Source organism: Trachemys scripta, chromosome 6, assembly GCF_013100865.1.
Source record: "Trachemys scripta elegans isolate TJP31775 chromosome 6, CAS_Tse_1.0, whole genome shotgun sequence".
NCBI classification, from domain to species: domain Eukaryota; kingdom Metazoa; phylum Chordata; order Testudines; family Emydidae; genus Trachemys; species Trachemys scripta.
Window position 1 is genome coordinate 31,832,992 of NC_048303.1, and position 21,138 is coordinate 31,854,129.

Below are 21,138 nucleotides of genomic sequence, written 5' to 3' on the forward strand. Positions count from 1 at the left end.
AGAATATGGCATAAATTTGGCTAGCCTAGTTGTGTGCAGAAATCTGCCAGAATTTTCATTATCTTGAAAAACTGGCATATTCTGCTTTTCTGAAAATCGTGATGAGTAATATTTTAGAAGTCCTATAAAATGGAATGCACATTTTAAAACAAGAATTGAAAAGGGGTATGTTTAGGGCCACTCTGGACAAGGAGAACATAATATTTCACGTTGTAGAGTTACCCTTGTTTGGATCTGAAACACTTACCACCACTGAATAGCCAATGCTGTACATCTGTTGAATAATATTCAGAATGAGGCCTTTAAAACAAGACTTTTTACACTTCACTGTATTATTTTGGTGCTCCTCCATGACACTATTTAACATTTCAAGTCATAGAAACATTTATTTTGTGTTCAAATTATACTGTCTCACCATAACTCAAAGACATTTTTAACATTTCAACTTGAAGGCACTTTACTTGCTTTCATATATGAAGCTTTAGAGCTGCTACAAAGCTGAAGAGGGAATAATGGGTGAGCTGTCAGTATGCTCTCTAATGTGTTAAATGCTTTGGGGCTGAAGAGAGAAAAAAAAAAAAAAGACTTCATTTAATGTGTTTAAATGCAGAAAAATGTCTTTTGACCGGCACTGCTATTCACTGTATGATTGTGGAGCACCTAGCACAATGGGGATTCAATCTGGTTCAGGCCTGTAGATGCTACTAAGAGCCTTCCTTCTTCTCCAGTTCACTCATGGAAATCAATCTGCTCTGTGAAACTCACCAGCAGCATTGTTCATAGGGTATTCTGGGTCCTAACTGTGCATATTTCACATGTTTGTGTCTGCAGACCCCTATCCTGCAACCAGATCTGCATGGGATCAGTAATCTACCCATACAGATTCAACTGAAGGAACAGGGCCTGATAAACTCTTTGTGGCAGAGATTGTGTTGTTTGTTTAGCATATTTTTCTGTGGAAAGTATATCATGTTCAGTTATAATATCCATCAGTGTTCTTGCACTGATATATGCCTTCATCAGTATACCTATATTGGTTACTTGTAATTCTTCATTCTAACATGCTTTTATTCTACAAAATGCTGTACAAACTGACAAATAATAATTCTTTAAATTTCACCATAGACCTCCCATTGCCCCAATATTTGAGCTTTATAATAATTTCATCATTAAATACTATGGATATTAACCCAGCTGTAGAAATAATGAATCCCTTCCTGCAAAAAGAAAACACAGAAGAACCTTTTTGCTCAATTACATAGTCTTATTTCTTTGCACAGGCACTTAGCTACATTTGTTCCGTGGTTAGAAGATTTTTAGCCTCCAAAGATATCTATCCAGCATCCTTCACTGTCTCTAAATTCACAAGAAAACTTTAAAAAAAGGGAAAAAAAGAGAACCACTTCTGAGGAAAAGAAACTCCTTAGCTCCCTCCTCCTATGCTAATACTCTTTTTCACTAGGGAAATTTAGAGATGTTTATTTTTCATACTGACTGCTCCTGCATCTTCTTTCATCTTAAACTTCCACCCTTTTATTCTTTTTAAATCCCCTGCCTTTTTCTCCCATTAGTTCCCCCTGTAGCAGAAGGTCAGGAACATTAGGAGCATCCACTACAGTGGTTTTCAAACACTTTTACATTGGAGAATTACTTCTAACACAAATACCTTCAAGTATCATCCTCACAACTCCAAAAACATTCCTTAAGTTACAAAATTTATTTACATAAAAATGTTATAATCAAAGAGCTTGAAAGGCAAAAACCCCACCCTAACTTTAATTCAACAGGTGCTGTTGCTGCAGCTGCATAGTGACATCCCAAAATTAAGGTCTGTAAAAAATTACTATATTAAGATATACCAACAACCTAAGAATTACATAGTTAGCAAATCATTCATACTGAATAATTAGAAATTCTAAAGAAATAAAAAAGCAACAGTGCCTACTTTAATAGACTTGTATTATGTTACAAAACCATTTACCTCTCTAGCATATTTTTTGTTAAACAAAGAAAAAAAAAATCTTTAAATAAAAAACTATTTTGGGGGCAATTTAACAACACATCTTAAACCAAACAAACCCCATTGGTCACCTTACAGTTTAAAAAAAAAAAAAAAAAATCCATCCAAGGCTACTCAGAATAATTAACTAGGAAAAGAATAAATTATGAAACAAACAATAACATCCCATAATATACACCAGAAAAATACTAAACATTAAAACCTTTAAAAATACAACATTATGTCTTCCTGTAATTAGTTTAAACATCAGAAAATAATATTCTAGAACCAACCAACAAAGGATACTAGAAAACACCACAAACCTATTTCTGATCATGGTATCCACAGGAACAGGTTTTAAAAAAAGCCTTCTGTTAGCACACCTGCACTGCTCCCTCTCACCCCCTACTCTTCGCATAAGGCAGATCTTTTTTCTCCTATTTACAGCTCCTAAAACCATACAACCAGGTAACCTACTTTATGTTAGTCCATCCACCCCACATGCCCACCTAGAAGAGGTTAAGATGGCCAGGCAGGCCAATTAACTCCATAGGCTGCACCTGGAGGGGGAGCCAGGGAGCAGGGAAGATTGAAAGCAGGCTCAGCTGGGAAGGAATAGGTGTAGCCTATAAAGCCAGGAAACTGGCCCTAGAAAAGGGCTGCTGAGAAAGGCTGCAATTGTACGCAGAGCAAGGAGGGCTATCAGGAGTTACAGGAAATAGTCCATGAAAGAAGTAAACTGATGAGTCAAGGGTCCCAAGAGTAGGGCCTGTGGTTCCCCTACCAGACACCAAAGGAGTGGCACCTAAGGCAATGGATAAGAAGACTGCCTACAACTAGTAAAGAAAGAACTTAGATATACCCTGGAAGTGAGGGAATGGTAAGTGACCTGGCTAGTAGGCTAAGTCATGAAGAGGATACTGTGATCCTTAAGATGAAAAGACATACAGACCTAACTCAGGTGTGGTTCCTAGGTGTCCAATTTTTAACCAGAATGCTCAATCAAAAAGGGACCCTAGTGGCTCCAGTCAGCATGCCTAAGGGCAGCTAGGGGCTCTACATGCTGCCCCCACCCCAAGCACTAGCTCGGCAGCTCCCATTGGCTGGAAACTGTGCCCAATGAGAGCTGAAGGGGCAGCACCTAGAGCTGCCTGGCTGTGCCTCTGCATAGGAGCCGGAGTGGGGACATACCACTGCTTCTAGGAGTGGCCTGAGGTAATTGCTGCCTAGAGCATACACCCCCAGCCCTGATCCTCCCCCTCCCCGCTGAACCCCTCAATTCCAGCCTGGAGCACACTCCTGTACTCCAAACCCCTCCACAGAGCCTGCACCCCAGCCAGAGCCCTAACCCCCTACACCAGTTTGAAGCCCCTTTCTGCCTTCTCAACCCCTCAGTCCCAGTCTAGTGCACCCTCCTGTACCCCAAACCTCTCATCCCTTCCAGCCCAGTGACAATAAGTGTATAAGTGAGGGTGGGGAGACTGAGCAACAGAGGGAGGGGGGATGGAATGAGTTGGGGTGGGGCAAGTGTGTTCGGTTTTGTGCAAGTAGAAAGCTGGCAACGCTAGACCTGAGAGGTGGTGATGGCATGCAACCATGGGAAGTGGCATTGACTTTTAGAGCTAATTGCCAGAGTGACTAGCAGGTGATGCCACGCTAATAGTGAGTGGAGCTCCCCATCACAAACCCTTTCCAAGGACTGGAGACTCAGGAAAAGCAGACTATAGGGATGCATGCCTCATACTGGTGGCTATACTGCTATTCAGCAGAATTAAATCTGTGGTGGAGAGGGAAAAGACTTTCCAAAGACAACAGTGCCATCTTTGGGTCTTTTATGCAAACTGCACCTCACAGACACAGGCTTAGTAGTCAGAAGGCAGCAGAGCTGAAAAGCTAGATCTGGGTGATTGAGAGGCAGCAGGGGCACTGACTGCACTTCTCTCAAAACTGCCTTTAGCTGAGGTGGGTCAGAGCATCTGGCCTCGCCCTTCCCTTCCTTCTGCTCTAGCAGCACAGGCCACTGCTGCCAGGGAAGGCAAGAAAGAAAGTGCTGCTTGTAATGGAAGCAGAAATCACCAGATGGTGCTCTTACAGGGGGCTTTCTATCTATTTCAAGGTGAAAGCAGCTAGTTCTGAGAGAAACAGTGTCTGTTCCCAGCACTTTTCTGTAGCTATCTAACCAAAATCCTTTCCTTTGCAGCAGCTGCTGCCTACAGATTAGACCCAAGTAAGGACAAATAATCAAGAGAACCAGCTTCCCCATAAGTGCTGCAACTATGGGTGCTGGGGGTCCTGCTATACCCCCTGGCTTGTAGTAATAACCCAAATACATTATTTCTGCTTTCAGCACCCCCCCCAATAAAAGTGTTTCCAGTACCACTGGGTTGAGACTAGGTAGGGAGATGGTGGGCAGCCCTAAAGACAGTGACATACAGGATATGTCTATGCTGCAGCTGGGAGGTGTGATTGACAGCACAGGTAGACAGACTTGTTAAAAAGGGCAGGATGGCTGTTGCAGCTTGGGCAGTGGTTCAGGCTAGTCACCTAAGCTTGAAGCAGCAGTTGGGTGGCCTTAAAATCAGGCTGCTAGCTGAGCTGCAGCCCATGAAACAACATCCATTGTGTTACTTTTAGCATGCTAGCTTGAGCTGAGCTAGTGAGAGTTTGTCTACTATTGGGAATCTCACCTTCCAGACACAGTTAACATACCCATGACCAGCCAAGCCAAGGTGGGAGCAAGCCTGCCATTACTGTAGGCACAGCTGTATGGTAAAACAGCGCTGCCCTGAAAGGCCAAGCATGGATCAGAAAACAGTAGGCCTGCACAGACAATGAGAAGGGAACAAAACAGGAAGGCAGGAGCAGGAAAAGCCTACAGGCACCTTAAGATACCTGAGCAACAGAAACTAAACAAGAAAGCTTAACAGAGCTCATGCTTTAGTTTCTCTTTGTGGATGACTAAATGCCAAGGAAAAGCATAAACACAAGCCCTTATGACCACAAATGACACAGCTGAGTATCCCATATTAACAAAAATCACAGGAGTCGGCACATCCGGAGTGCAATGGATGAACCAAAGCAAAAACTAACCACCCTCCTAACCATAGTATCTCCCCCACCAGGAAAGTATAAGCTACAGTTGTTGCACATGTTCCATCCTCTCACCAACCATTCTTAGCATATGGCAAATCCTTCCCCTGCCACTTGCAGCTCCATTCAGCTGTATTACCTGGTAGCCCAATTTGTGGTAGCTGGGCCACAAGGGCCCCAGATATTCTTCAGTGTTAAGTACATGGCAAGAATTTGTCCTGCACTTCCTCTTTCCTCATCCCAGAGTACTCTGTTGTCTCTAATCTACATGCACAGCCCCGTGCCACTGTTTTGTAAGCTGCCTCAAGCAGACATCCTCCATCTCATTCTTGCCCTGCTCAGGGAAGGCAAGCAGAGACCCATGTCTTGGAGGCTCTATGCCCTTCACTTGCATGTAAACTTGAAGCCTTTCAGTCATTGGAGTCTCAGCAAAAGTGGGAGGCAAGAAATCAGCCCACAAGGATGTGCTCCTGCACTAGTGTCCATGGTAGGATGACTAGATAAAGTGTGAAAAATGGGGATGGGGGGTAATAGGTACCTATATAAGAAAAAGCCCCAAATATTGGGGTTTTCCCTTTAAAATTCGGACATCTGGTCACCCTAGCCCATGCTGGGGTGCTCTTCTATGCAGATCTTGTTTCTCTGAAGTGAAGGTTTCTGGAGGAGACCTTGCCATCTACAGCCCTTTTGTGCATACTGCATCCTAGAGATATGGTGCTTGGTGAAAAGACAAAGTAGCAGAGCCAAATAGATCAATCAGTAATGTCCAAGAGGGAGCATGGTGCTGTTCAGAAGGGGGAGCTTGGGGTGCAGGCTCTGGGCTGGGGCCAGGGATGAGGAGCTTGGGGTGCAGGAAGGGTTCCAAGTTTGGGGGGGGCTCAGGGCTGGGGCAGGGGATTGGGGCACAGATTTACCTCTAGTGGCTCCCAGTCAGTGGCGCAGCCAGGGTGCAGAGGCAGGCTTCCTGCTTGTCCTGGCACCACGGACCGCGCTGAGCCCCAGAAGCGACCAGCAGCAGGTCCGGCTCCTAGGTGGAGGCGCACAAGCAGCTACACGTGGCTCTCTCCCACAGGCACTGCCCAAACCAACCAATGGGAGTGTGGAGCTGGTGTTCGGGCTGTGTGTGTAGCCCCATGGCCCCCCTGCCTACGAGCCAGACCTGCTGCTGGCCGCTTCCGGGGCACAGCGTGATGTCAGAACAGGTAGGGACTAGCCTACCTTAGCCGGGCAGCACCACCGACGGGACTTTTAACGTCCCGGTTGGCGGGGCTGACCAGAACTGCCACGACCTAGTGCCTTACGTTCTGTGACCCCGTACTGGGTCGTGACCCGCAGTTTGAAAACCACTGGCTTAGATGATGAGTTGGGAGGGAGAAACTGGGACTGGCTGGGCAAAGAGACTGGGGAAAGGAGCTGGGGAGGGTTGGAAGGGAACTAGGAATGGCTGGGCAAGGAGCCTGGGAGCAGGTGAAGACTGGGTGTGAGGGAGGGACTGGAACTTGGTGTCTGGAGTGGGAGATGAGGACTTGCTGGACAAAGAGACTGGGATGTGAAACCTGAGGAATAAAGACCAGGAATTTCTAAGTGAGGAGACTGAAACTGGAATAAGAAGCCTAGGGTAGAGAAGTGATAGGACTGAGACAAGGACAGGTGGGAGGGGAATAGGCAAAAGGGGCCAAGGGTTGAGGGAAATGAGCAGAAGAGTCTGAGACCACTAGAGCATGTTCCTCTCCCTAGTCTGGAACAGAAGCTAAGATTCTTAAGTCTCACCATCCCTCTGCTGTCAGCAAATATCTGTAAAACTGGCAGTGTTTCATCCCCCACTAATGCTGGTCCATATAGAAGATGACAACCTATTACTGCTATCAGTTACTCTGTTAGCCCAAGTGGAAGAGGTCTGTGTGATTGATCTAAAGATTCTAATCCTGCTGCTGACCATGCGAGTGTGAATATGATGCCACATAATGCAATTTGTTTTTTTAGTTTGCATTTTTAAGGATGTAGGAAATTAACACAAACTTTGCTAAAAGAATATTACTAAGGTTGCAAAGTCAAGCACTCAAGTTAGGAAATGCCAGCATTAACACTGTCTGTGCATCCTTAATTCAGCCCCACTTGTGTGTACGGATTATGATAGTTTTTAATTATATGATAACATACTCCCCCTCCTCCCCCCCCCAACACATCCCCCCCATAGAGTTCCTGCCCCAGGCTTCTCATCCCAGTCTCTTTGACTGTACTAGTCTCACCCCTCCATGCTCCGTGTCCAAGTCCCACCCCACTCACTGGATGAGGGGAAAGCAGTGGATGTGTTATTCCTTGACTTTAAGCAAAGCTTTTGATACTGTCTTCCCACAGTATTCTTGCCAGCAAGTTAAAGAAGTATGGGCTGGATGAATGGGACTGTAAGGTGGATAGAAAGCTGGCTAGATCATCGGGCTCAATGGGTAGTGATCAATGGCTCCATGTCTAGTTGGCAGCTGGTTTCAAGCGGAGTGCCCCAAGGGTCGGTCCTGGGGCCGGTTTTGTTCAATATCTTCATTAATAAGATGGAGGGATAGCTCAGTGGTTTGAGCATTGGCCTGCTAAACCCAGGGTTGTGAGTTCAATCCTTGAGGGGGCCACTTGGGAATCTGGGGCAAAATCAGTACTTGGTCCTGCTAGCGAAGGCAGGCGGCTGGACTCGATGACCTTTCAAGGTCCCTTCCAGTTCTAGGAGATGGGATATCTCCATTAATTAATTCATAATGATCTGGAGGATGGTGTGGACTGCACTCTCAGCAAGTTCCCAGATGACACTAAACTGGGAGGAGTGGTAGATACGCTGAAGGGTAGGGATAGGGTACAGAGGGACCTAGACAAATTAGAGGATTGGGCCAAAAGAAACCTGATGAGATTCAACAAGGACAAGTGCAGAGTCCTGCACTTAGATGGAAGAATCCCATTCACTGTTACAGACTAGGGGCCGAATGGCTAGGAAGCAGTTCTGCAGAAAAGGATCTAGGGGTTACAGTGGACAAGAAGCTGGATATGAGTCAACAGTGTGCCCTTGTCGCCAAGAAGGCTAACGGCATTTTGGGCTGTATAAGTAGGGGCACTGCCAGAGATCGAGGGACGTGATAGTTCCCCTCTATTCGACACTGGTAAGGCCTCATCTGGAGTACTGGGTCCAGTTTTGGGCCCCACGCCACAAGAAGGATGTGGAAAAATTGGAGAGAGTCCAGCGGAGGGCAACAAAAATGATTAGGGGTCTGGAGCACATGACTTATGAGGAGAGGCTGAGGGAACTGGGATTGTTTCTTCTGCAGAACAGAAGCATGAGGGGGGATTTGATAGCTGCTTTCAACTACCTGAAGGGGGGTTCCCAAGAGGATGGATCTAGACTGTTCTCAGTGGTACCAGATGACAGAACAAGGAGTAATGGTCTCAAGTTGCAGTGGGGGAGGTTTAGGTTGGATATTAGGAAAAACTTTTTCACTAGGAGGGCGGTGAAGCACTGGAATGGATTACCTAGGGAGGTGGTGGAATCTTCTTCCTTAAAGGTTTTTAAGGTCAGGCTTGACAAAGCCCTGGCTGGGATGATTTAGTTGGGTATTGGTCCTGCTTTGAGCAGGGGGTTGGACTAGATGACCTCCTGAGGTCCCTTCCAACCCTGATTTTCTGTGATTCTATGATTTCCAGTCCCAATCTCCTTGACCAGCCAGTTCCAGTTCTCCCTGCCCTTAGCTCCTATCTGATCTGTCTCTTGCCCCACCACCACCATTTCATCTCCCCCTGACCTCCCATCACATACCCCCTCTACCCATGTTTCTTGTCCACACAGAAAACTAGTCCCAATGTCTCTTCCTAGGCTTCTTGTCCAAACTCCAGTGTCTTTGTTAGGTTCTATGGGGACTAGAAGCTGGGGTCTGCAGGATTGCCAACACCTCTATGCCACTACCTGGCAGCCATGATAGGGCAGTATTCATCATCCCTTGAGCCCTGTGGAGATAAACACCTTGGAAGGCTTCCCTTGTGGCCCCTGATTGGTCCAGGTGCCTTATTTAAGCCCAGGAGGAATTCCAGGAAGTGTCTGTGCAATGATGTGGACTCCCCTGCCAGTCATAGTTATGGACCTGCCTCTTAGATAGAGTTGGGGTCAGGAGTCCAAGAGCAAACTCCTGGTTCTTGACTTCAGCTCCAACCTTTGATGTGGTTCCTGACCTCTGACTGCTATTGCTCTGACCACTGGGCCTGACCACCCAAGCTCCAGTCATGACAATTGTTCCCACAGCATAGTCCCAGTTGACTTGTCCAGCCAGTCCCAGTTCTCCCTCTGCATTCCAGCTCTTTGTCAGACCTGTCTCCCTTCCCCCCACATCTCCTTCAATTCAAAGTTTCAACATTTTTATTTTCAAAAAAATTCAGCCTGAGGCAATCAGACACCCAGCATGGAAAATTTCAGTCTGAATTGTTTGGCAAAATTGTAAACAACTGAAAAGTCTTAAAAAGGGAAGTGTCAGGCAGCCTTAATAATGGGCTGTGTTACAGGCCCCACCTATAATCGTACTAAGTATAGCTGACATGCTGCCATCACTTCCCTAAGAATGCTGCAGGATTGCCTATTTCTGAAGCATAATGATTTTTTGGAGGCCCTCCAAGCAGCATGTCACAGTGGGTTTCGCTTCTTACATGCACACTCATGCATTTTTTTAAACTCATATGTGTCTATGAATTCATATATACACACACAAACATGCACACAGCATTTATTTATATACCTGTGTGCACACAACCATGCAATCTCTTGCATACTCTCACCATTTAAGTCTGAGGTTTTATCTTGTCAAATAAGATTAAAAATCTTAATAGACATGGAAATCAATATGTACTCACAACATCTATTCAGTTTTAGATATATTGGTAGCTTTCCAAATCTATCTTTTCTAACAAGTTCTCACTACCCTCCCTGAATTGTCAAGTTTTCAGCAAACTCAATAGACACGTCTTTTCCTAGAATAGAAAAGAATAAATATTTATAACTTAACTCAGGAGGTTTTTATTAAAATAACCAGACCAAAAAGGTTTGGCTTCTACCTTTACTGAATTATTTTAAAGGTAAAGATAAGACAAAAAAGCCACTATCATGTAGGGTGACCAGACAGCAAATGTGAAAAATTGGACAAGGGGGGTGGGGAGTAATAGGAGCCTATATAAGAAAGATCCAAAAATCGGGACTGTCCCTATAAAATCGGTACATCTGATCACCCTACTATCATGATCACTGTATAAGGTTAGACTGCCCCTCACCTCTTGCATTTTAGGTCTGCTGGATTAAACTGAATGTTCATGATTCCATAATCACTTTCATCACCTCCAACAGGGATCAGGAGAGGTTTGGTATCCTCTTCCATATTTGAAGAATGTATTTCTTTCTTCTAGATCCTGTAAATTATTCTGACCTAAACAAGTGAAACAAGACAATTATAATTAGTAATTAAGGTCCTGGTCCTGTTATGAGTTTGGCATGGGCAGAAGCCTGCATGCATATAGAGTTCAGGTGTTACAAGGCAGGCAGAAAGCAAACTTTACTAGCTACCTGGTAATTCCCCTTTCATAAAAGGAACTTGATTGGTGGTGGATAGCTGACATAGTGTGTCTCTACAGAATGCTTCTGCTTCCAGTGTAGGGATGCAGCCAGAATACCAGTACTCTCCAGTTGCTGGAATAGCCATGCATAAATTAGAGCACCCTTGCTGAGGACTAGACTGGTTCCTCCCTAGCTGGCCTCAGAATCCAGGGGCCACAGCCACCATTCTTCCCCTTTCCCAGGCTATGCTGATCACAACTGAAAATCAGGCCCACAGCATTCAAATTAACGTTGAATAGGGTGACTTCCTTCTAAGCTTTTGTCATGTTCAGACCGTCATAACATCGGACTGACTTCTGTTCTCAAGCTTACACTGAAATTCACTTATTTCAATGAAATTACTTCCAGTTTGCCGCTGTGTAATTGAGAACCAAGTTTATCCCATTCAGTGGACTAAATGCCTTGCTGTTTCATTCCACTATTGCAAACTTTCCAGAAAATACATCCTAAAAGTTGCACAAAGATTTCTTGTATATTTCCCAAAATAAAGATCAGATTATGGCAGTATTCTAATGACATCATTTCATGTTCAGCCACCACCAACTAAAAGGAATCAGTTGTTAATATTCCTACTTATAATGCGTTATAAATGTGTATGATAGTTTGGAAAAGAACACTGACTAGATTCTGATCTGCAATACATTGTTTTTTACATTGGTGTAATGCCACTCACTTCAAATGAGTTACACCAGTTTGAAACTAATATATATGGGATCAGAATCAAACTTTAAACATAAATATAAAATGTTATTTTCTTTATTTTGGTCTTCATGTTGAGGCAAGGGAATATTTGATAATTGAGTTACACCACCCAAATTCTGCTTATCAAAGATGACCTGAGGAAATCACTAAGGTACAATTTAAATATAAACCATATTCTTTATGCTTTATACTGCACAGAATTTCTAATATTTGCTTGAATCATCAAATTAAATGCTTAAGAGCTTAAGTAACAAAGATTAGGCATAATTTATGCACAGACATCTCATAATTTGGCAGATATTCATCTGAATGTTGAGAGCAACATGTGAATCTTCTTACAAATGAGACTCTATCCTACGTGTGTGTATTGGGGCATCATTCTACTGTAACTGCTTACTAGCCTTCCTCGCACCACTTCCACACAGCCTCTCCCAAAGTGCTCACCACATTCCTCACCTGTTCCATCAAATTTTCCTCCCCTCTTCCTTCCCTACCCCTCCTCCCAAAAGCATCATCTCCCATTCCTTGAACCCATCTCTCCTTTGCAGCTCCTCTTCCCCATACCCTTACCCTCTTAAATCTACGTATAACTTCTGCAGCCTCTTCTGACTCTTCTTCTCACCTCTGGTAATCTCTGCCCTAATGCTGGTTGTCATCCCTCTGAATCATTCCCTGCCACCACCACTGTCCCACTGGCTCTGTTTTAACCAATCTGATTGTGCTTATTCCTCTGTTCCTGCCTCCTTCCTTCCCTGGCTTCTTCTGGACCTGCTGGAATTCCTGCTCCATCTACAAAACTTACCAATATTTATCATCTCTTCTTGCATTCCCTAAAACCTGGCTCCTCCCATCTGACATCACCTCTCCTATTGCACCCTGTCATACAGCCTCCTCCCCAAAGTGTCAGCACGTGTCAATGTTGGACTCCTAGTTCCCCAGCCTTACCACTTCCAATTCCTCCCTCCTATCCTTTTTCAAACAACACTAGGGATTGGTCTACACTCTTAAGTCAAGTTGGCTTAACTACACTGCTCAAGGTGTGAAAAAACGTATGTCCTATGCAATGTAATTAAGCGGACCTAACCCCTGGTGTAGACACTGGCAGGTCAATGGCAGAATTCTTCTGTTGGCCTAGCCACCACCTTCAGTTGCTGTAATGTCTACTTTACAGCACAGCATAGAAAAGTTAAATTATTTACTGAAAGCTACACAGGATGTCTCTGGAGGAGTCAGAAATAAGAACCTAGACTTCTTCCCTTCTGGTCCTGTGTTAAGACCATCTTTCCTCCTTCTACAATAGAGATGAATTTAAACTACAAACCCAAATCCAAACATCTTAATTTTGTAATGGCAGACACTAAACTTGAGTCCTACAAACACACAATATATGACACTCACTATATTAAATCAGGAAGTCGTTTTTTCAAGAAACAAAGTTACTAAGTTTAGTAGGTTTTGTTGCACAGCAATCTCCTTGCAGCCTTTTCAAAGTGACTTTAGCAGAATGTTTTAAAATATTTATTTGGGGGCAGGTCAGGGAGGGCCCTGATCAGCAAATGGCTTAAACTTTTCTCATTTACAAATTGATGTGAAAATGAGTGGCGTCTGTGTGGTGTAGGTTTCCACAGGTGAAACTAGTGAATACTTGCAGTTTAAAAGGGGGAGACAGATGGGAAAGAAAGGTACTATAAGAACAGGAACAAACCTTTCAAGACTAAAACAGGAAGAGACACAACTTTAATTTAGCCAAAGCTGTATAGAACCAATTGAGTTAAGAGGAAAAGTAAGGCTCAAAGTTAAAGGATAAATGTGCAACTGTTGTTGCTGATACTATTTAATAATGCAGGAATTATCTTAGTGCTAAGAAATAACTAAAGTAGTGTTTTTCCCGCCTGAGGGTCCCTGTTGCTTGTCTAATCCAGTGAAGAAATGAGACAGACAAGACTGGAAAGCAGATGAGCTTAATGACCTTGGATCTAGTCCATACACTCCACTATAAATGTGTTTAAAGTAAAGGGCAGCTTCTTGAAACTCGTCTTTATTCTGTGCTCCTGAAGGAGCCCCAAATAGATCTGGGTACAAAGCGTGACGCTCTGTACCTCAGGAACACCCTACACCCCCATGTTCATCTTTATAAATGATTGCGTAGTATCCAATACAAAGTTTGTTATGTTGGGTGTCTTCAGAAGGCTCATGATGCACTGAGCATGGTTGTTACAGTGATGATATAGTAATCGTTACAGTAATGTTATAGGTTATAATTTCATGTGTATAGTTGAGATTGAAAATGTACCCTCATGGCTTAAAGCAAACCCATGTAAAAACTCTCTAAGAACAGAGAGGCAGTTCACACCTTGCCAGGGCATGGATGGGACAAGCCCAGCCCAGCCTCACAGGAACAATGGACACTGGCTTAGGCAGCAACAAAAGAATCTGTTACTCCCTCAAGGGAGTCACCCCCTTCCTTTGGTCAGTTTGGAACTGCAGTGAGGTAATGCTCACCTGACTCTGAAGGGGGGGAGAGCACAAAGCCAAGAGAAAAGAAAGGACATGATAAAAGGGAGAGACATTTGCCATGCTGTGTCTCTCTCTTCCAACTACATCTACAGACACCACCAAGCAACTGAAATGCTGATCAAAGGGGAGAGCCTGACTGAAAAGTAACCAGCCAGCCTGTGGTGAGAAGCATCTAAGTTTTTAAGGACATTGAAAGTGATAAGATCAGCTTAGAATGTGTTTTGCTTTTATTTCAGTTGACCAAATCTGACTTGGTCTACATCTACACTAGACACCTTACAGTGTGTAAGATCTCCCATGTAGTTGCTCTATGCGGATGGGGGAGAGCTCTCCCATCAGCATAATTAAACCACCCTCAACAAGTGGCAGTAGCTAGGTCATCAGGAAAGCATCTGCCACTGACATAGCGCTGTCCACACTGGTGCTTCTCTCAGTGTAACTTATGTCGGTCAGAGGTAGGTTTTTTCACACCGCCGAGCAACATAAATTTTACTGACAAAAATGCTAGTGTAGATGTAGCCTAAGTTTAGCTGTCAAGAAGCTAACAATTCATAGAAAATATGCTATGTTGTGAATGTCTTGCTTCAGGAAGGGTACATGGCAGGAGTGTGTGATATGTGAACTTGTGGTTAGAGGTGGATGTTGCAGATTTAAAAAAAAAAAAAACAACCTGTGGGTTGTCTGAGGATTCAGTAAAACCTCTTGAAAAATTGTTGTGCTTATGATGGTTGTGAATTGTACTCTACAGAAATACCTGGGAAAGTTTATAATCTAAAGTGTCCTAGGACTGCCTTTCAAAATGGAGGGGTAATTGTCATTAAATATTTGAAGTTAATTTCCTAAACCTCACAATGCCATGGGTGAGCTCCAAAAGCATTAACCAGTTTAACTGTGCTACAAAGGTATTACCCGACATCTACAGCAGGAAAAAGTTTGGGCTTTGGTAGTCTGTGTTGGCTAAGAAAACCTAAACTTGACCACTTTTCCTAACCAAGCCAAAGTCTCAGACCACATAGCTTCCATGGCTGAGATTAGGTATGGTGAACAGGGGGAGAGATGGGGATTGAACTCAACCTCCCTCAACCCATAATTTGAGGGCCTGACTCATGACTTTTGTCAACACTATATTTGTAATAAAAACAAATCATACAGAAAATACAAACCTTTTAGGCCAGTGGTTCCCAACCTTTTCTGTGGGGCAGGCGTCAGACGACTAGCCGCCGGGTACCGTGGCCGCCAGACAAGCAGCCGCCGAAATGCCGCTGTGAAGCGGCAACGTCAAGAGGTGTCGCTGCCGAAATTCGGCAGTAGCGCTTCTTGACGTTGCCGCTTCTCGGCGGCATTTTGGCGGCTGCTTGTCTGCCGGCCAGTAGGCAGGCACACATGGATGCCATGGTGGGCGCCATGGTGCCCGCGGGCACCAGGTTGGGGACCCCTGTTTTAGGCCATCTTGAGGCCTCCTAAACTGGCAAAAAAGGCACAAAAGCCATTTTCCTCCAGGTTTGGATCAATACAGCTTTCAGGTTAATAGCTAACCAAGGTGAAATGGATTGTCTGCAATTACAGTTGTTAGCTGAAGATAGTTTTCTGTAGGTCATACCTGCACTGGCCTAAGAACAAAGACTAGAAACAATATGTATGTACAAAAACAACAAATCCGGAGGCACCTTAAAGATTAACAGATTTATTTGGGCATAAACTTTCGTGGGTAAAAAACCCACTTCTTCAGATGCATGGAGTGAAAATTACAGATGCAGGCATTGTTATACTGACACATGAAGAGAGGGGAGTTTCCTCACAAGTGAAAAACTAGTGTTGACAGGGCCAATACAATCAGGGTGGATGTACTTCACTCCCAATAATTGATGAGGAGGTGTCAATTCCAGGAGAGGAAAAGTTGCTTCTGTAATGAGCCAGCCACTCCCAGTCCCTATTCAAGCCCAAATTAATGGTGTTAAATTTGCAAATGGATTTTAGTTCTGCAGTTTCTCTTTGAACTCTGTTTCTGAAGTTTTTTTGTTCAAGTATTGCTACTTTTAAATCTGTTATAGAATGTCCAGGAAGACTGAAGTGTTCTCCTGCTGGCTTTTGTATGTTACCATTCTTGATGTCTGATTTGTGTCCATTTATTCTTTTATGTAGAGACTGTCCAGTTTGGCCAATGTACATGGCAGTGGGGCATTGCTGGCACATGATGGCATATATCACATTAGTAGATGTGCAGGTGAATGAGTCCCTGACAGTGTGGCCGATGTGGTTGGGTCCTCTGATGTTGCTAGAGTAGATATGGGGACAGAGTAGGCAAGGAGGTTTGTTACAGGGTTTGGTTCCTGGGTTAGTGTTTCTGTGGAGTGGTGTGTAGTTGCTGGTGAGTACTTGCTTCAGGTTGGGGGGCTGTCTGTAAGCGAGGACTAACCTGCCTCCCAAGGTCTGTGAGAGTGACGGATCATTTTCTAGGATAGGTTGTAGATCATTGATGTGCTGGAGAGGTTTTAGCTGGGGGCTGTATGTGATGGCCAGTGGTGTTCTGTTATTTTCCTTGTTGGGCCTGTTCTGTAGTAGGTGACTTCTGGGTATCCGTCTCGCTCTATCAATCTGCTTCCTCACTTCCCCAGGTGGGTACTGTAGTTTTAAGAATGCTTGATAAAGATCTTGTAGGTGTTTGTCTGAGGAATTGGAGCAAATTCGGTTGTATCTTAGGGCTTGGCTGCAGACAATGGATCGTGTGATGTATCCTGGATGGAAGCTGGAGGCATGTAAGTAAGTGTAGCGGTCAGTAGGTTTCTGGTATAGGGTGGTGTTTGTGACCATCTCTTATTTGCACTGTAGTGTCCAGGAAGTGGATCTCTTGTGTGGACCTCTTGTGTGGACTTGTCTAGGCTGAGGTTGATGGTAGGGTGGAAATTGTTGAAATCCAGATGGAATTTTTCAAGGGCCTCCTTCCTGTGCGTCTATATGATGATGTCATCAATGTAGTGAAATAGAGGAGGGGCGCTAGGGGACGGGAGCTAAGGAAGTGTTGTTCTAAGTCAGACATAAAAATGTTGGCATACTGTGGGGCCATGCGAGTAACCATAGCAGTGCCACTGACTTAAAGGTATAAGTTGTCCCCAAATCTGAAATGGTTGTGGGTGAGGACAAAGTCACAAAGCTCAGCCACCAGGTGTGCCGTGGCCTCATCAAGGATACTATTCCTGACAGCTTGTAGTCCATCCTCATGGAATATTGGTGTAAAGAGCTTCTATATCCATGGTGGCCAGGATGGTGTTTTCAGGAAGATCATCAATGCATTGTAGTTTCCTCAGGAAATCCGTGGTGGCTCGAAGATAGATGGGAGTGCTGGTAGCATAGGGTCTGAGGAGAGAGTCCAAATAGCCAGACAATCCTACTGTAAGAGTGCCAATGCCTGACATGATGGGGCATCCAGGGTTCCAGGTTGATGGATCTTGGGTAGCAGATAGAATACCCCTGGTTGGGGCTCTGGGGGTGTGTCCAAGTAGATTTGTTTCTGTGCTATAGTATAGTATGTATGTATTAACACTCTATAACTAAATGAAAGTGATATGTAGTGCCCACAAAAGGCGTGAAGTTATTGTCTCCTGCCACCAACAAATCAGGCCTAATGCTGGGGAACTGGTAAAGCAAAATTGTCAAGAAAATCTTTCAGTTCAAGCACAAAATCTATTCCCTCTTGCCATAATAAGGAAAAGTTAATGATATGTTTATCCATCCATTGGAGCAAATCATGGATGAATGACCAGAATCATGAAAGCTGCTGAAAACAGCCACGCCACCTTTACATCAGAGAAAGAAACACTTATTTGAACAGCACCCAAAAGCATGCTAGGCACCTGCCAGTACAGAGAAGACATTTTTCCCTACTCCAATGAGCTTACAGATAAGGTGCTATGACAGCAACCAAACAGCAAGGAAGAGGAGGAAAGACTGGGGAATATCAGTGAACTTACACAAAGCTAGCTTTTTTAATTAGCTCAATAAATCAAATGAATGAATAAAAGACCTAATTGGCAAGCTTCCTGTAGGCATTCCACACATACCTGGTCTTCAGGCTGAGACAGTATGGCTTGAATGCACTTACAGGACAAGTGGACAAACAGAGCATCAAAGCTATTGTCATTGGTAAAGTGGACGGGAATGATGCGCTAAGAGACAGATAAGCAGGAAGAGGTGGAGTTATCCAGGACATGGAAGGATAAGTTATACTATCATTTAAAGTAAATTTTCTATAAATTAAAACCTCTTTCCATGTCCCCATTTTCTGTCCTCTATTATTTTGTCAATCTCTTAGTACTTTTGGTGCCTTTGCACCTTTAACCATTTCTCTCTATTCTCCTTTTCCCACAGCCTCAAATTTACAATCTCTTCTCTAATTTTCTGAATGTTTGGTGCCCCTCAAAAACTCCCACCCACCCCCCACTCATCACCCAGGTCCTTGGTCATCTTCCTCTGGATCCCCCCATTTCCCTACTCCTCTGCTACCAGCAATATGCTCTAGGTTCTTGGCTATCCCTCGGTACCTTCCTTGCCAAGGTCCTTGATTTCCCCCCCCCCCCCCCCATCAAGATCTACTGCTCCCACTAGGTCCTTGCTAGTCACCTCCTCCTCCAATACCATTACCACCTCTGCTGGGTCCTTTGTAATCCCTATATGATAGATGTGCTGGTAACACCACTTATTATTAAGATTGCCCAACTCTTTCTATTATAAGATCCTATTTTCAGTTGCTTATAATGTTCAGACTAATTGTTCAGGCTGAAATTTTCCATGCGGAGTGTCTGCCTTCTCAGACTGAAGGTTTTTGACTGAAATTCACAAACAGTTCAGCTGTTTTCAAAAATGAAGCTAAGGGAAAATGTTGTTTTGCCCACACTCTTATCTCTCTCTCTTTTTTTTAAACACAAGCTCTACACCCCCATGCTTTGGAGCAGGGCCTTGAAATTTGGCATGGGGGGAGGAGAATGGTCTCTGTTTCAGGGATGTACCTCTTGCCATCCCTGTGAAAATTCACATGAGTTTGGCCAAGTTACAAGCCTTAGGAAAAAAAATCTCATGAGCAGAGTCTTCTTAAAGCTTCACAGCTAAATTCCCTGAAGAGTCTGCCTGTAGTGGGCATGTTCCAGCCAGAGGCTGAGCAGGACTTCCCCTGTAACTGTGGCTCCATACTGCTATTGTCCATGTTGAGGACAGGCTCTGGCACTGAGAGCTCATGTCTTCTGTGCTTTTGATGTCTCCCTCCTCCCACTGCAGGGCACAGGCAATCTGGAGGAGGGTGCCTGATTCAAATGCAGCAAGGTTAAGAGTATGACTAAGGGGGTGGAGGCAGGGAGAATAGACTGGGACAAGGAGCCTGGGGGAGGCACACTAAGATTCAACAAGGAGGGAGCCTGGGACTGTGGGCAGAGGGGGTTGGCTGGGGGCAAGGGAGAGACTTTTAAGTGCTTGATTTTGTACCTTAATCTTTTAACATAGGTGTGTGTGTGTGTGTGTGTGTATATGTATATATGTGTGTGTGTGTGTGTGTATATATATATATATACACACACACACACATTGCTTTCTGTCTTCCCTGCAGCAGGCAGTGTTGGTGGAGTGGCTGGCCACATCTCCTTCTCCTGCAGGTTGCACTTTCTGTCTAATATGAAGTTAATATTTTGGTCTGGATGGAAATGTTGGTCTCCCCCGAGAGTAACTCCAGTACTGTAGTTAAGGGATATCCCTTTACTTGAGACTTAAGGTTGGGATTTTCAAAAGCACTCACGCCTGCCTAACTTCTTCCACTGAAGTCTATTGTAAAACAGTGGCTTCAATGGGAGTAAAGTTAGGCCAATGCTGAGTGCTGTTGAAAAATCCCACCCTGATATCCTCTGGTCCATATCCAATAAGGAGCTAAATGTAAATATATACATCTAGGAACAAAGAATGTAGGCCCTGCTTACAGGACAGGGGACTCTGAAAAAGATCTGCAGGTCGTGGTAGACGGTCATTCAGCTGAACATGGTTTCCCAGTGTGATGCTGTGGCCAAATGAGCTAATACTGTCCGGGGATGCATGAACAGGGGAATCTCGAGTAGGAGGAGAGGTTATTTTACCACTGTGTTTTGCACTTGTGAAACTGCTGCTGAAATAGTGTCCAGTTTTGGTGTTCAGTTAAAAAATGAAGTTGATAAATTAGAGAAGTTTCAGAGAAGAGCTCGGAGAACGATTAAAGGATTAGAAAACATAGTGATACTCAAGCAGCTCAATGTATTTAGCTTAACAAAGAAGTTTAAGGGGTAACTTTTGGTGACAGTCTGTAAGTATCTAGCTACCTAGGGAACAAATATTTAATAATGGCCTCTTCAATTTAACAGAGAAAGGTACAACACAATCCAATGGCTGGAAGTTTGTTACACACATTCAAATGGGAAATAAGGCATCAATTTTTGACAATGAAGGTAACTAACCACTGCAACAATTTATCAAGGGTCATGGTGGATTCTCAATCACTGATAGGATGTTTTTCTAAAATATCTGCGCTGGAAATTATTTTGGGGAAGTTCTATGGCCCATGCTATACAGGAGTTGAAATTAGATAATCATAATGGCCCTTTCAATCCTTAGAATATATGATTAAGAAGCACTTGACCAGATAAAAGGTCTTCAGTGAGATTCATGTAAAGAATCATACACTGTAATGCAAATGTATAACTCTCTACCGTGAATATAGAATCCTAGAATATCAGGGTTGGAAGGGACCTCAGTAAGTCATCTAGTCCAATCCCCTGCTCAAAGCAGGACTAATCCCCAGACTGAAATTTGCCCTAGATCCCTAAATGCCCCCATCAAGGACTGAACTCACAACCCTGGGTTTAGTAGGCCAATGCTCACTAGTTGTCCTATATTCGTCAAACTGTTGTGCTTTATTTCCTTGAGGTGTAGGCAGTCAAGCTTTTTCACCCACACAACATGGGTGGAGTGGATGGGCCTATGTCTTCAAATAGATTTAAACACAGTTCCAGCTAAACTGGCTTCTAACAGCATGGACAGGGCCAGACTGTCAGAAATACACAAGTCATGCTAGGATAGCATCATGTATGTATATATTTTAAACGGCTAGAACACCTAAACCCTTGAATTCTGTATGTGAACATTGTTTGGCCTCCTCCACAATGAATGACAGAACCATGAGATTTGTCTACAC

The 21,138-nt window shown here is 44.0% G+C and overlaps 1 protein-coding gene and 1 non-coding gene across 9 annotated transcripts in view; both read right to left on the reverse strand.

The window, feature by feature from the left end:
• The window catches only part of SLC38A9 (solute carrier family 38 member 9), an 80,928-nt gene that overhangs the window by 55,804 nt on the left and 3,986 nt on the right, over window positions 1–21,138 (reverse strand). For 5 of the 8 annotated variants that reach the window (XM_034774190.1, XM_034774187.1, XM_034774189.1 and 2 more), the window contains exon 2: window positions 10,379–10,530. The exons of 1 other annotated variant lie outside the window; for it this stretch is intronic. In XM_034774190.1, the coding sequence (XP_034630081.1) occupies window positions 10,379–10,482 (104 nt within the window). In that variant the 5' untranslated portion in view covers window positions 10,483–10,530. The remainder of the gene's footprint in view (window positions 1–10,378; window positions 10,531–21,138) is intronic. 2 more of the 8 variants (XM_034774193.1, XM_034774194.1) reach the window with 1 other exon arrangement.
• Window positions 4,966–5,129, reverse strand: LOC117879711. Its single transcript, XR_004646366.1, has one exon. It is a non-coding gene; the product is annotated as a U1 spliceosomal RNA (small nuclear RNA).